Source organism: Oratosquilla oratoria, chromosome 34 (assembly GCF_046742065.1).
Source record: "Oratosquilla oratoria isolate Oo_2021 chromosome 34, ASM4674206v1, whole genome shotgun sequence".
Classification (NCBI taxonomy): Eukaryota; Metazoa; Arthropoda; class Malacostraca; order Stomatopoda; family Squillidae; genus Oratosquilla; species Oratosquilla oratoria.
The window spans coordinates 18,572,683-18,588,537 of NC_134810.1; the positions used below are offsets into that span (position 1 = coordinate 18,572,683).

Below are 15,855 nucleotides of genomic sequence, written 5' to 3' on the forward strand. Positions count from 1 at the left end.
CAAACCATTTGTTCTCTCCTTTCCTGAACCTCACACAAGCTCTACTACTTATATACAGGTAAACGTCGACTTACGATGGCCGCGACTTACGATTGTTCGACTTTACGATGACGACGACGACGACGACGATATGATAATTTAACCCCTTCCATACGGTGCCGCACACGTAGGCGTCATGAGGAGCAAGTGGATTCGCAACGCTGCCATATTGGCGTCTTGATTATATTTATTGTAGTCGCCCCTGTGTTTTTACATTCTCTCAAATGTGCCTGAATCCCATTCTCTGTGGTTTTCAAAATTCGCGGGTGAAAGAGAGAACGATCGATATAAGCGGTGACTATATTTTATGATGCGAGTATTATTACGTCACGTCGTACGGCTGGCATTGGCTGCTGCCCGCGAGATTTAAGTGCCGTACTGAAAATACATATTATAGTGTTTGAATATGGTAAAAAGGATAAAAATAATTAAATAAACTACTGTACATGTTTAATAGGCTATATTCAGTATCTCTGGTGGTTAATATACAGGTAGGCTAGGTACAGTGACCACGGAACAGTGATACACAAATTGGGGATCGACTTACGATGAAATCGTCTTACGATGGCTCTATCGAAACCTAATGCCATCGTAAGTCGACGTTTACCTGTATAAACTTTTGACCACTCTCAACAGACTTTTACCATCCCATAGAACCACAACACATTCCATATCACCTCTCCATCAACCCTGTTGTATGTCTTTTACCCATCAATGAAAGCCACCCCCCCCAATAATAATAATAATAATAATAATAATAAAAACTCATGTTTTACTACAAATACTTACACCACCTTCCTCTCCTAAACCCACTGTTCTTCCCTATCTTTCTGTTCCCATCTCAGTTATCTTTGTTAACACCTTCCCACTCATCTTAAAGACTGCACTTAACAGATTGATCCCTTTACAACAACTTAATTCATATTTATTCCTTTTTCCTTTGGAGAGTAGGATTATACATGTATTCTTCTTGACCACTAGTACACTTCCTTCCCATAGGCACACACTAAATAATCTCACCAGCCATTCCACTATAAATATTTCTCCCTTTGTCAGGCAGTTCATGTAACATTATTTAACCCAGATGCTTTACCAGCTTTCATCTTCCAATGCTCTTTATATCTCCTCTTTTGCTATAGCCCTATCATTCATCTCTTACATTACTGTCCTTTTCTTGGCATCTACCATGAACATAAATCAAATCCTCCCTATCCTTCTCTCCATTCAGCAAATCTCCAAAATACTCATCTTCCCTTCAATTAACATCTGTCCATCTGTATCCTTTATCTTATAAGCTTTACCCAACTTATCTCACTTGATTCCAAAACTTTCTTCCAAAACTTCTACCATTTTTCATATCTTCTATCAAACACCTAGCACACCTTTTGGCTCCTCATTTGTGAACTTTCCTCACACTGTATTTTGCTTCCACCCTCTTCATTATGTACCTCTCTTGTGCTTCCTTATTTTTTTTAATGACCATTGTTCATATGCTCACTTCTTTTCTGCCACCACCACTTTCACCTCTTCATCCCCATCATTCACTGTTTCTCCTGTTCCCTACCTTCCTCTTTATCCCACATGTCATCCCTGTACATTTTGGCTCCTCCTCCTTGAAGCATTCCAATTCTTCCTCTACTCCTTTACCCTTCACCATCCCATACATCACATAGCTTCACCTGGTATTCTTTCTCTTTCTCATTCAATTTGTTCATCTTCAGTAACCTCATTGCTTTCCTCCCTTTACTTCTCTTTTCACTCTTAATTTCCCCTCCACAATGTCAATCCACTCCCTTTTCTTTAGAACTCTTCCAGTCCTCCTTTTAGGAGCACTAAATACTTCTTTAATGCCATTTCAACTACCACTCCACCATTCACCCTGACCCACATATAGAAGAAATCACCTGTATGTGAGAGGGACATCTACCTCTAAACACTTGTATACTGATAATTCATATATTAAAGCAAAACAGGTGCTGCAATCACTCATGTAGTAAACTTGGTTCTGTGAATCATTTTTATTAGGTTTTCATGCTACTTTTTGAAGCATATGCCTTTTGCATAGAGAAAATTGAACTAAATTTTTACTTTTCTTACTTTCAAATCTTCATACATTGGAGTTTTGTAAATAGGGGATTCCCTGTACTTATGCTCAGCTTTCTTGTTGAATACTGTTTGCTATAATTATTTCCTTTTCAATACACATCTCCCAACATCTCTCCACTATCATTCCTTCTTACCACCCTAACCCTTTCTACTACTTCATCTATCAGCTTATCTCCTACACTAGCATTAAGATCCCCCAACACCATTACATTTACATCTCTCCCAACTCTCGGTTCACTTAAATCAATCCATACATCTTTCCTCTCCTCCTCACTTGTCTCACTACTAGAGCCCTATGCACTCAAATGCATTTATCTTCCATCCCAATTTCATCTTGGCACACATTATCCTTAATTACAATTCTCTCCACTCCACCATGCACTTACATATCTCATCACTTACCAACAGTACCATTCCTTTCCTTCCTTGTCCTCATGCCACTCCTAACACCCTACTCACTAACTCCAACTCACCTTTCCCTTTTGTTTCAATCAATACTAACAAATCCATCTTTCTTCTCACAAACATTGTACCAATCTTTTATCTTTTGCTTTCAGCTGTGCCATATCCATGTACATTTGACATTTAATAACCTAATTACTAGGGTTCTGGTTGCAGTCCTCCTCCAAGACCTTCTTAAGGCTGGACTATTCATGGGAGAAAAATACAGTGTGGGGAATCCCTAGTCCCCCTTACTCCATCCCATTCAGTTGCCTTCTACAACACACACAGGAACACAGTAGTGGTATTCTTTTCTCTCTCTCCTTCCACATCAAGATACCATAACATAAACCCTTAATTATGACATGATATCTAAACTTACCTGTGGACAGTTTTCCTCCATAATTGCGAGCCCCATAGTCCATATTAGTAGCATACATGGCATTGAGCACATTTTGAGGTAACTGTTTCAGGTGTGTTGCAGGTGGGTATAGTGGGTTTCTGTTCTTCTTCCCCTCATCATGATCATCATCATGAGTGATATCAATTAATGTGGTCTGACGAGGGCCTTTCTTCTCCGTACCTGATGAACCTGAAAATTTACTAATATTAAAGTTACTATGGTTGACTAATACATTAGATGCTATCTCTTGATGGGTACTGATATAGATAGATATGAATATATATATAAAGAAAAAGAGAGGTTAAGAAATATAGAAATAGGCATGATAAGTGAAATATATGATGAAAAGTCACAAGAATTCAGAAAATAGGTCAAGGACCTGTGAGTTGATACCCATGGCAGTTGGCAGAAGTAGTGTAGATTTTGGTGTTGAATCTGAACAGGAAATTGTCAATTTTTATATTAACGAGATAACTTTGAATCAGCCAGGAACAAGAATGGCATGAATGTATTACTGAAGACAGTAGTCAATTGGATGAAGACAGAAATGTCTATACACACGCTTAAACCAAATCTCAGAGGGAAAGAAAAGATGAATGAATAAATTGCATACATATACTAATGGCTTTTTCCCCCTTACAAGGGAGTTAGCCAAGGTCAAAGGCATAAATCCACTCCCACCCATTTCATCCCTACATACTCCAATACAGCAGTCCTTGAAAGAGCCAAAGTCACCAGCATCAAGGCCATGATCATGAAACACCATCTAAGATGGTCTGGCCATGTGGTGCGCATAGAGGACAAGACTACCAAAGAAAATACTCTTCAGTGAGTTAAATATAGGTGATCGCCCAAGAGGCCATCTTATGCTTCAATTTAAAGACCAACTCAAGAAATCCCTCAAGGAAGCTAATATAGACTCAAACACCTTTGAAGCTTCAGTGAGCAACAGGAACGAGTGGAGAAACAAAATTAAAGTGGGCACAGACCTCTTTGAAGTCTATGCCCACTTTAAATGACAGCAATGGGCAGAAAGAACAAATCAACCACAACCACCTCCCATGATTCAGTGTGATCAATGCCTTTGATTATTCAGGGCATGAAGGCTCACCACCATAACAATAACTAACCTATTATGACCCCCTCCTCTATTCAACCTTCTATTGGGACTGAAAACTATGATATTCGGATACAAGTAATGCCAACTCCACTCCCATTCACCACCCCTCCCTACCTCTTTTCTTGGCTCCTTCTGGATGACAGGTCATCCCTGCAACTTGCCCACTGCCCTGGGTCAGGAGCAGTGTCGCATCAGGGATGTGTCATGTTGCTGTGGCTGTTCAATGTGTACATGGATGGGGTGGTGAAGGAGGTATAGGTGAGGGTAATGGGAAGGGACTGGAGATGGTTAAAGAAATTGGAGAAAAGTGGGAGGTGAGCCAGTTGTTGTTTGCTGACAACACTGCACTTGTGGCAGAGCCAGAGGGGGGATTAAGGGAGTTAGTGATGACATTTGGGAATGTATGTGATAAGAGAAGTTGGAGGTAAATGTGGGTAAAAGCAAGGTGATGAGATGTACAAGGGGAGGAGATGGCAGTGAGTTAGAAGTAAGGCTTAAAGGAGAGAGGCTGGAGGAAGTAGATAGCTTTAGGTATTTGGGGCCTCATGTGGCGGGAAAGGGAGGAGTGGAGGTAACTTGTAGATTGAGAGAAATAAGTAAGTGCCTTAGGGGATTAAAAAGTGTCATAAGAAATAGGCATTTGGGAATGAATGCAAAAACGAGATTGTATGAAGGGGTGCTTATGCTGATGGCTTTGTATGGGGCAGAGACATGGAATTTAAGAGGCATAGGGGAAAAGTTTGAACATGTTTGAGATGAAATGTCCGAGAAGTATGGTTGGGGTTATTAGGTTGGATAGAATAAGAAAAGAGGTGATAGGAGAGGAGAGTGAAAAGGAGATGACAGATAGGGTTGATGAAAGCATATTGGGATGGTTTGGACAAACAGAAAGAATGAGTGAAGAAAGATCAGTACATACATACATACATATACCAAGGCTTTTTCCCCCTTCCAAGGGAGGTAGCCAAAAAGGGAAAGGCATAAAAACACTCCCACCCATTTCATCCCTAAATACACTCCACACCCCTCCCACCCGAGCACCTCCTGGATGACGGGTCATCCCTGCACCCTGCCCACCGCCCTGTAATCAGTAAGATTAGTAAATGAGGTGTGGAAGGCAGAAGTAGAGGGAGTGAGTCTGAGGGGATGACTGAGGATGAAATGGATGGGGTGAAGGGAGTGCTGAACAAGGAAAGGAGAAGGCAGGAGATTGGGATGAGTGGAGAGTAATTGTGTATAGATGATACTATTATGCAAGGAAGGGAGGGGCGGGAGATGGGGTGCTTTTGCGTGAATGATATTTTGACGCAGCATGAAGGGATTTCTCCTCTTTTTCTGCATGAGGGGATAGAGAGGGGGAGGGGGGTCGCCAATTACGTGAAGCAGCCTTGCTGTGGATGTACTGTCTTGCTGCCTGGCTTCCGACCCAGGGTAGTGGGTGGGATACAGGGATGACCTGTCATCCATGAGGAGCCAAGATCAGAGGGAGGAAAAGGTGGTGGAGGGGAGTGGAATGGGTGGGAGTAGATAGGTGTCTTAGACCTGGCTACCTCCCTTATAAGGGGGGAAAAGCTCTTGGTATATAGAATAGATAGAACATTGGTATTCACCAAAGATGGGAATAATTAGATGTATTAAACAATGTAAAGGTGTAAAAGCTCAAAACAATTAACCTTTTCAAAATTCTAGGTCTTGGGACCTGATGGGATCTCAAACAGGTTATTAAAACAAAGTGGGGAAAAATTGGTGTGGGGATTAATCATGGGTACCTGCATGTGGTGGTCCTGTTAAGATGTCAATTTTCAAAACCCCTCACCTCTATAAGGAGGTACAGCCCTGAGGGGCTGCCACTCAGTCCCTGGACTGGGCCCAAGATCTGTCTGTTAACTTTAAGTGTGTTTATTACGGCTCGGGTTCCAAATAGCGACTGTCAATAGAGCGACTTCACAACTGCGACTCTTTTAAAACAGCGACTATCACAACAGCGACCACATGATAGTGATTGTATTATAAGAGTGATCGTCATAATAGCGACATCATAGCATCAACTGCATGAATCTGCTCAGTGATAAAAAATTGAAACCTAAAGGGAATGGAAAACAATATTTTATTTGGAGTAGCTATAGAAGTCACATGATTTAAAAAGAAAAAGGCTAGTCAAACCAAACAACAGAAAGTCATATAGTCAGCCGGAGGGACCATGGGGGAAGGTCTCGAGCAAAGGAGGGGTGAGATGGGTAAGAACACCAGCCCACGGAGGGAGGGATTGGATTTGCCGCAACTTGCATCCTTTTTGTCCTGCTGTTTTGTCAGATCCTTAATGGTCCTGCTAGAATGTCCCACTACTTGAATATTACTTGGCTCAAGTGTCCGGGTGAGGAGGGAGGTGACGTTGCTGGTTGGTAAGATTAGTCTTCTTGTTGGTTCATTTTGTTGTTGCCGACCTTCCATTATTTTAATTAAGTAATATTCATGTAGTGGGACATTCTGTGAGCACCAATGTCAATGTTCTTGATAAAGCTCTAACGTGCGAAATGTTGTACAGACGCTCCTCTACTTACGTTCATTCGTTTTACGTTTTTTTTATTTTACGTTTGAACTGACTGTAAAAAAATGGTAAATTTTTTTTGTGAATTTTTTAGTTTAGCGCGCTCTCCGTAGTTCAAACGATACTTACGCATGACGCTGCATCCATTGTTTACATGATACAAACGACAGACTGAACGTGCCTTGCCTCCTCCTCCACCACCATCTCAATTTATGTTGCTTGAATTTAATTTATTTGAAATTAATGTTACAGTAAACTCGCGCTTATCTGAACGCATTTTAACCGAATAATAGCATTAACCGAATATTTTCTCAATACGGTAGCCATCGCTTCAACCGAATGTATTTGGATCTCAACCGAGCATTCAAACACCCCGCCGCCTCTTCCGCCACCCGCAAGCTTCACTAAGTGCTCACACGGTGGGAGCACACTCCATGTTTACACCTAATCGGCTGTTTATATTCTATAGAATATGTTTATGAACTATTATAAGCATTTCCATGTGTATGTTAAGTTTACAGGTACGAATATTGCATACGACATTACAGCATAAAACTCTACGGGAATGAAACACACAAAGTCGGATTAACCGAACATTTCGGTTAATCGGACATTTCTAATCCCCCTTGGAGTTCGCATAAGTGGAATTTTACTGTATTTTACAAAGTTATGTGTATAATTAATGATTTAGGGGTGTTTTATAAGATACGGTAATAGAATTTACGGATGTGTAGTACAGTAACAACTTACGTTCATTTTCAACTTACGTTCGGCCGTTCGGAATGCAACTAAAACGTAAGTTGAGGAGCGTCTGTACTACCAATATAGGCTTCGACCTTACATGGTGTTGTTCTTCACATTCTTGTCAGCTTTTGCCATTTGTATTCAAGTCTTAACAACCCAAACATTACTATGACCGATGACCGAGCGACCGACCAGTAAATTCGCTTCAGTGAACTTATCTCACAAAGTGAACATAAACATGTAAACACGAACAAATAAACATGAGCGATAGAAACATAAGTCTGCGACCTTTTGAGCATATTTCATTCTGAACCTATCTCACAAAGTAAACACAACTGAACACGTAAATACAAACACGAAAACACAAGCAATTGAAACATAAGTCTACAACCATTCTGACCGGTTGATAGTAAAGTCGCTATTGTTACAGTCGCTGTTATAATGCGGTCGCCATTATGACAGTCGCTGTCTTGAATGTCGCTCACCTAATTACGTCGCCCTTATGAAGCCGCTATTATGACTGTCGCTGTTTTGACAGTCGCTATCCTGCCCGGATCCCGTTTATTACACTCTTCCACATATGGGTAACTGACAACTGACAACTGTTCTCCTCTTCCTACCACTTTCAGTTGACTCCATTTCCTCCATCTTTCCATATTTGATTTGACTAATAGCAACTGCTCCCCTCCTGTAGCTATATGCCAGTGACATATAAACTGCCCCATACAACACAGTTAAGCCCAAATTTTCTTCCTAAAGAGATCAATGGGAGGGACTGGGGACACCACCAGCTGCTGTGAGACTGCTGGTTTCCAGTTGGTGAAAGCCAAAGGAACACCTATCATTATCATCTCTGCCCTGCATTATACAGGTGAGCACATTTAGGTTTTCTCATTGAAATCAGGTCTTCTTCTATTTCTTACTGACCTTTTCTTTCCTGAGTTGCAATGTTACCATAAGTGATCTGATGAATCATAATCTCCTTTTCTAACTGCGATATTTCTTGTCGGAGTTTGGCTCCTCCATCAGCCAGTATTCGGAGGTTGGTAGCATTGTAGATCATCTGTAAAGAAATACATTTACAAAATAAAAAAACAATTGGAGAATACATACATACATATACCAAGGCTTTCTCCCCCTTACAAGGGAGGTAGCCAAAAAGGAAAAGGCATAAAATCATTCCCACCCATTCCATCCCTGAATACACTCCACACCCCTCCACCCTCCCTCTTATCTTAGCACCTACTGAAAGACAGGTCATCCCTGCACCTTGTCCACTGCCCTGGGTCAGAAGCAGTGTCGCAAGACACAGCACATCCACAGCAAGGCCACTTCATTAAATCGGCGACCCCCCCTCACCGTCCCCCCATGCATAAAAGGAGAAGACAGGGAGAAATCCCTTCGGGCTGCGTCAAATTTTGCTCACACATACTACCTCACCCCCCATCCCTCCGTCCATTTCACCTCATGCATCACAACATCATCCATATACAACCATTATCCATTCACCCCTGTCTTCTGTCCTCTCCTGTCCTTCCTCAACAGACATTCCCCTCTTCCCCAAAGCCCCCTTTACCCCATCCATCCACCTCATCCTAGGACGTGCCCTCATGTTCACATAATATTGGGGAGAGGAAGGTTTCATCATATGATGATGATGTGAAGGGGATAAACTAGCTCTGGTTGTCAGGCTCTGCCTTGGGTGCTGACAAAGTTTGCCTTCCTGTGAAGGTGCTGAATTGTTGGATGGAGCATGGACCAGAACAAGTACCACCAACCACACTGTTAATCAAAGAAACCAAGGTAAGGGAGGCCAACAGGACAGCAGGTGTAAAGTTGGGGGCATGTTTAATGAAGAATCTGGAAGGGGGGAATGTTCATCAAAAAATCCAGGTATCCTTGTACACAACACAACAGACTGACCCACAAATTACTCATAGAAGAGATACTATGTTGGTGTCTGGGTATGGCTATAGTAGAGTAATGTAAGATTAGCTGCTTGGCATCTTCTGCTTGGTGACTGCATCTGAAGCGATTTGCACCTGTGGCTAGGCCTATTCTGTGTTACATACATATACTCAAAAGTCTTTTCACTTTTATAAGGGGGGTAGCCAGCCAAGACATACATAAACACTTCACCCATCCTACACCCATTTCTATCCCTTTCATCTTAGCTCCCTGTGGATGAAGGGCCATCTCTGTCCCCTGCCCAATACCTACGTCTGAAACAATACAACAAGACACAGCACCACAGCAGAGCCCAGTAGCCAAAGCTGTCGAGTGTGAACCAATTGATGGATGGATGGATAGACATATGGATGAGGATAGTTTTTTCATTTAATGAGAGGTGCCAAGATAGGAGGGAGGGAGGAGGGTGGAGGGGAGTGGAATATATGGGAAATTAAATGGGTGGGAGTGATTTCTATGCCTTTTTCTTTTTGGCTACCCCCCATGTAAGGGGGAAAAAGCCTTTGGTATATGTATGTATGAGAACCTATAACTTCTTCCTCCTACTAAATGACATAGCTCCAGTGACAATAAACAACAGTCTGCTTCTTCATACCAAAGTCTATGGGAGGGCCCAAGGATTGCCTGATGTTGTAGGTCTGCAGTTTCCATTAGGAGAGCTACAACTATTGACTGGATATGCATACTAGTGCCCCACTGATACTAACATATGAGCTAAATTTGTCACTCACCCTTTTTTCATTTAATTTCTTCTTCAAATCTTCCATTTTGCTTTCCACACTTGATTTCTTGCCTTTGTCTTCTGATTCCAATTTTGGAGAGGTTTTGTAATTGCTGGGATCAAACCTGTAAAATATTATCTTGCTTTATGATATACTTGACACATGGGGTTCCAACCAGGACCCTAAGGTTTTAATTTCTTAATGTGCATGTATGTCTGTGATAATTTTGGAAGGAATGTCAATGTAGGAGTATTGGGAAAGCTCAATGCTAGAATAGGGGATGAAGCAATAGATGGAGTGGTTGAGAAGTTTGTAGTGCCAGATAGAAATCATACTGGAGAGCCAATAGTAAAGATGCATTTTGAAAGAGTTGATGACAGCTAACACAGCATTTAAGAAAAAAGTCAAGCATAAGTACACATGGGAGAGGGTGGTGGATGGAAGGGTGTTGGTAAGGCATTAATGGACTATGTAGTGGTATCCAAAAGAAGAATAGTAAGGATGTCCATGTTCTTAGGAGAGACAGTGGGGGGAATATCAGATCATTTTTTGGTGGAAGGAAGTTGAGAGTGGAGGATAGGTGGAGAAAGAGGAAAAGGGCAGAAGGTAGAGAGGTCCTTAGAGTAAACTGTTTTAAATGAGAAGAAAAAGGAGCAGGAGTACAAGATGCTGAGAGAAGTGTGGGAGGCAGTGAAAGATAGAGTAGAGGTAGGAGTGGAAGAGGAATGGAGGTGTTTCAAGAAGTGCCTGTATAGTTCCACTTTACAAGGGAAAAGGGGACAATTGTGTTTGTGGTAGCTTAGATGGATCAGTTTGTTGAGTGTAGTTGGGAAGGCTTATGGAAGGGTTTTAATTGAGAGGATTAAGAGAAGAACAGAAGGAGTAATTGATGAGGAGCAGTATGGGATTAGGAAAAGTAGAAGATGCATGGATCAGATTTCTGTGGTTAGGCAGATTTGTGAGAAGGGTTTGGCAAAAGGTAAGGATGTCTTTTGGGCCATTATGGACTTGGAATTAGGCTTATGACAGGGCACACAGGAAAGCACTGTGGGAAGTATTGCAGATATATGGGATTGGGGGAAAGCTATTAAGAGCAGCCAAGAGTTTTTACAATAGTAGTAGAGCATGTGATAGAATTGGAAATGGAGAGAGTGAGTGGTTTGAGGTAAAGGTGGGGCTACATCAGGGCTGTGTCATGTCTCCATGGCTGTTATTGGTGTACATGGACGGGGTGGTACAGGAGGTAAATGTATGAGTAATGGGCAGGGGACTATCTATATACCAAGAGCTTTTTCCCCCCTTATAAGGGAGATAGCCAAGTCAAAGGCATGTACCTACTCCCACCCATCCCACTTCCTGCCACCACCTTTTCCTCCCTCTCATCTTAGCTCCTCATGGATGATGGGTCACCCCAGTATCCTGCCTACTGCTCTGGGTCAGAAGCAATGTAGCAAGACACAGTACATCCACAGAAAGGCCACTTTACTTAATCAGTGACCCACCCTTTCCTTCCCCTCATACAGAAAGAGAAGATGGCAGGGAACTGAAGATTGTTAAAGAAAAGAGAGAAGTGGGAGGTGTGCCAGTTTATGTCATTTGCAGATGATACTGGTTGTGGCAGGGTCAGGAGGGGGGAAGTTAGTGACAATGTTTGGGAAGGTATGTAGTAAAAAGCTGAAGGTAAATATGGGTAAAAGTAAGGTGATGAGATGTACATGGGGAGAGGATGGCAGCAAGTTGGAAGGAAATCTTAAAGGAGAAAGGCTAGAAAAAGTGGACAGATTTAAGCATTTGGGGTCACATGTGACAGGAAATGGAGAAATGGGAGTGGAGGCAAACTGTAGATTGAGAATAGCATGTAAATGTCTTCAGGGCCTGAAACGTGTCATGAGAAATAGGCACCTAGAAATGAATATAAAGAGAGAATTAAATGTAGGGAGGGTTGCCAATTAAGTGAACTGGCCTTCTTGTGGAAGTACTGTGTTTTGCTGCACTGATCTGACCCAGGGCAGAGGGTGGAAGACAGGTATAACTCTTTATCCATAAAGAGCTAAGATAAGGAGGAAAGGGTGGTGGATGGAAGTGGAATAGATGGAAGTGGAATAGATGGAAGTGGAATAGGTGGGAGTGGAATGGATGGGAGTGAAATGGGTAGGAGTGGGTATGTGCCTTTTGACTTGGCTACCTCCCTTATAAGGGGGAAAAAGCTCTTGGTATATAGACAGATAGATAGATGGATTGTACCTATGACACTGCATGGAGTGGAGACTTGGAATCTAAGAGGCAGAAAAGTTTAAATGTGTTTGAGAAGTGTCTGAGAGGTATGGTAGTGATTACAGGGTTGGTCAGAGAGAGAAATGAGAATGTGAGGAAGACAGTGGAGTGGAAAGGGAGTTGGAAGATAGGGTTGATAAAAGATTATTGGGTTAGTTTGGAAACATAGAAAGAATTTATAAAGAAAGATTAGTAAAAGAGGTGTGGAAAGCAGAGGTGGATGGAGTGAACTTGAGGGGATGACCAAGGATGAGATGGATGGATGGGGTGAAAGGGGCTTTGAGCAAGAGGGGAATGTCTGTTGAGCAAGGAAGGGAGAAGGCAGGGGATAGGGGTGAGTGGAGAATGGTTGTGTATGGATGATATTTTGATGCAGCCTGAAGGGATTTCTCCCTGTCTTCTCTATTTTCCATACGAGGGAATGGAGGGGGGTCAATGTGAGAGTGAACTGACCCTCCTGTGGCTGTGCTGTGTCTTGCTGAATTGCTTCTGATCTGGCCAGTGGGTAGGAGATAGTGATGACCCTTCATCCATGAGGAGCTAAGATAAGAGGGAAACAAAGGTGTGGGTGGGAATAGAAAGGGTGAGAGTTGGTGCATATCTTTGATTTGGCTACCTCATTTGGCTACCCTTGGCATATACTGTAGATAGACAAGCAGTGCCACTCCTTCCCCCCTTCACCCACACATCACTCCCCACCACACTCTTAAACTCAATCTCACCCCTCCCTTTCAACTTAGTTTCACTCAACACAAACACATCCATCTTCTTACAAACATACTGCCACTCTGCAAGAGTATACATAAAAAGCTGGTACAACAAAAAATGTAGAGAGGCTAAGGATAAAAGAGGCAAAGCTTGGAAAAGATGGAAAAAAAACAAAACAAAAAAACGAGTACAGACGCTCCTCTATTTACGTTCATTCGTTTTACATTTTTTCGATTTTACGTTTGAACTGACGGTAAAAAAAAAATTGTAAAAAAAAAATTTGGAGTGAATTTTTTAGTTTACTGCGCTCTCCGTAATTCAAACGATACTTGCGCACGACGCTGCGTCCATTGTTTACATTGCGCAGACGACAAACTGAAAATGCCTTGCCTCCTCCTCCTCCCCCTCCTCCTCCATCTCAATTTATGTTGCTTGAATTTAATCTATTTGAAATTAATGTTTTTATTTTACAATGTTATGTGTTTAATTAATTATTTAGGGGTGTTTTATAAGATACGGTAATAGAATTTACCGATGTATAGTACAGTAACAACTTACGTTCATTTTCAACTTACGTTCGGCCGTTCGGAACTTACGTTTTAGTTACGTTGACATGGATGAAGGAGTGGAGTGTTATGTGAATTTCTTCACAGATTACGCAAAAATACTAAAGAAAGTAGGAACAGAAGAGGATTGTGAATCATTATAGTTAGACCTAGACAAAATCTGGAAATTGATTCAAAAGTGGTAAGTGAACTTCAATATCAAGAAGTGTAGTATAATGGAGTTTGGAAAAAGTAAAAATAGAATATCAAGAAATTATAAAATTGGTGAAGTCAAAAAAGTGTACTCGGAAAGAGATCTTGGAGTAATAATCAGCAAAGACATGACACCAGATAAATGTATCATTAAAATAGTCGGAGAAACCTTCAACCTATTAAGGTCAATGAAAGTGTCATTTGACTACTTGGATGAGGAAATGATTAAAAAAATATTAGTTACACTAATAAGACCAAAACTGGAGTATGCAGCAACACTATGGACACCCAGTGCTAAAAAGAATATATGGAAATTAGAAAGAATACAAAGAGCAACGACAAAGTTGGCACCAACTCTCTCCAAATTAATATACGAACAAAGATTGTCCAAATTGGAACTACCAACTCTGGAACAAAGAGGAGAATGAGGAGATTGCTGACTATTTATAGAATCATGAAAGGAATGGAAATCCTAGATAGGGATGATTTATTAAAATGGGACAATGGAAAAACAAGAGGACACAAAAAGAAACTCGAAATGGATAACCACAGAAGAGATCTGGGAGAGAGAGAAAAAAAAAAAAAAAAAAAAAAAAAAAAAAAAGTTTCCCACATAGAGTACCGGAAACATGGAATAAATCAGATAAATAAACAGCATTTGCAAACACTATTCAAGATTTTAAGAAAAAAGTTGATGCTGAAAGATACAAAGATGGGTCACCACGAGCATAGCTCCCGTCCCGTATAATACAACTAGGTAATACCCTTTTACTCTCACATGTACCACATACCTCCACATCTGACTCAATTACTAGGATTATGGTTGAAGTCCTCCCAGACCCTGTTATACCTTCACTTTGCAATGTTTACAAAAGAGAGGTTTGATATGGTATTTGACTGCTACCCAATTTTCAGTGGGGATGAAGGAAGTAGACTGACATCAGCATTAGCATAGTAAATGTAGTCAAGCATATTGATAGACTTAAAAGCTACAAAATCCCTGGGTCCAGACAACAATTTTCTAAGAGTGCTCAAAGAGTGCAAATTTGAAATCTGTGACCAGTTAATGAAAATATTTAATCCTTTCCTGGCAATAATGAGTACACTCATTTTGTCAGTTTTTTTTTTTTCCAGAGCTGGACGAGTATATTTCTTTAAACATTTTACATTCTAAAGCTCACTACATGTATACTCGTCAATATTCAAATTCTCTGAGCATTTCTTTGTTCAAGACGAGTGATCTCATATGTCTGGCAACACGGCACAGTCACGTGTGTGTGCTTGGCACCAGTTTCCCCAATCCCCTAAAGACATTCAAAGAGATACATGCTTGGCTTTCCACCCTTCACCATACAACATTTTACTTTTATTTTTTGCATACTATTAATGGGTAGGGGTGAGTGTTGGAAGAGAGGCTGGAGGAAGTGGATGGCTTTGGACACTAAGGGCCAATGTGGTAGGGGGTGGGTTGGGAGGGGCAAGTGGATGCCTTGGTGGATTTGGGGGTGTGGTGAGTAGACTTTGGAAGTGGATACTGGGAGGAGAGTGTGTGAGGGGTTAGCTGTGCCTACAGTGATGTTTGGGGCGGATACATGGTACATAAGAGAGGAAGAGTTTAAATGTGTTTGAGACAAAATGTCTGAAAAGTATGGTAGGGATTTCTAGGCTGGATAGAATGAGAAATGAAAAGGTGAGGAGGAGAGCAGGGGTGGAAAGGAACATAGGAGATAGGGTTGATGAAAGCGTATTGACATGGTTTGGACACATGGAAAGAATGAGTGAAGAAAGATTAGTAAAAAAAGTGTGGAAGGTAGAGATGGATGGAGTGAACCTGAGGGGGTGACCAAGGATGAGATGGATGGATAGGGTAAAAGGGGCATTGGGAAAGAGGTTAATGTCTGTTAAGGAAAGAAGGTAGAAGACAAGATAGGGGTGAGTGGAGAGTGGTTGTGTGTGGATAATGCTGTGATGTATGCAAAGGAATGGGTGGGGGATTGGGGGGAGGTTAGGGAGTATGTGTGAAT

The 15,855-nt window shown here is 41.5% G+C and overlaps 1 protein-coding gene across 1 annotated transcript in view; it reads right to left on the bottom strand.

The window, feature by feature from the left end:
* The window catches only part of lds (transcription termination factor lodestar), a 109,076-nt gene that overhangs the window by 43,740 nt on the left and 49,481 nt on the right, over positions 1-15,855 (bottom strand). The window contains exons 7-9 of the mRNA XM_076173191.1: positions 10,101-10,215; positions 8,329-8,464; positions 2,969-3,178 (exon numbers count right to left, since the gene is read on the bottom strand). Of these exons, the coding sequence (XP_076029306.1) occupies positions 2,969-3,178; positions 8,329-8,464; positions 10,101-10,215 (461 nt within the window). The remainder of the gene's footprint in view (positions 1-2,968; positions 3,179-8,328; positions 8,465-10,100; positions 10,216-15,855) is intronic.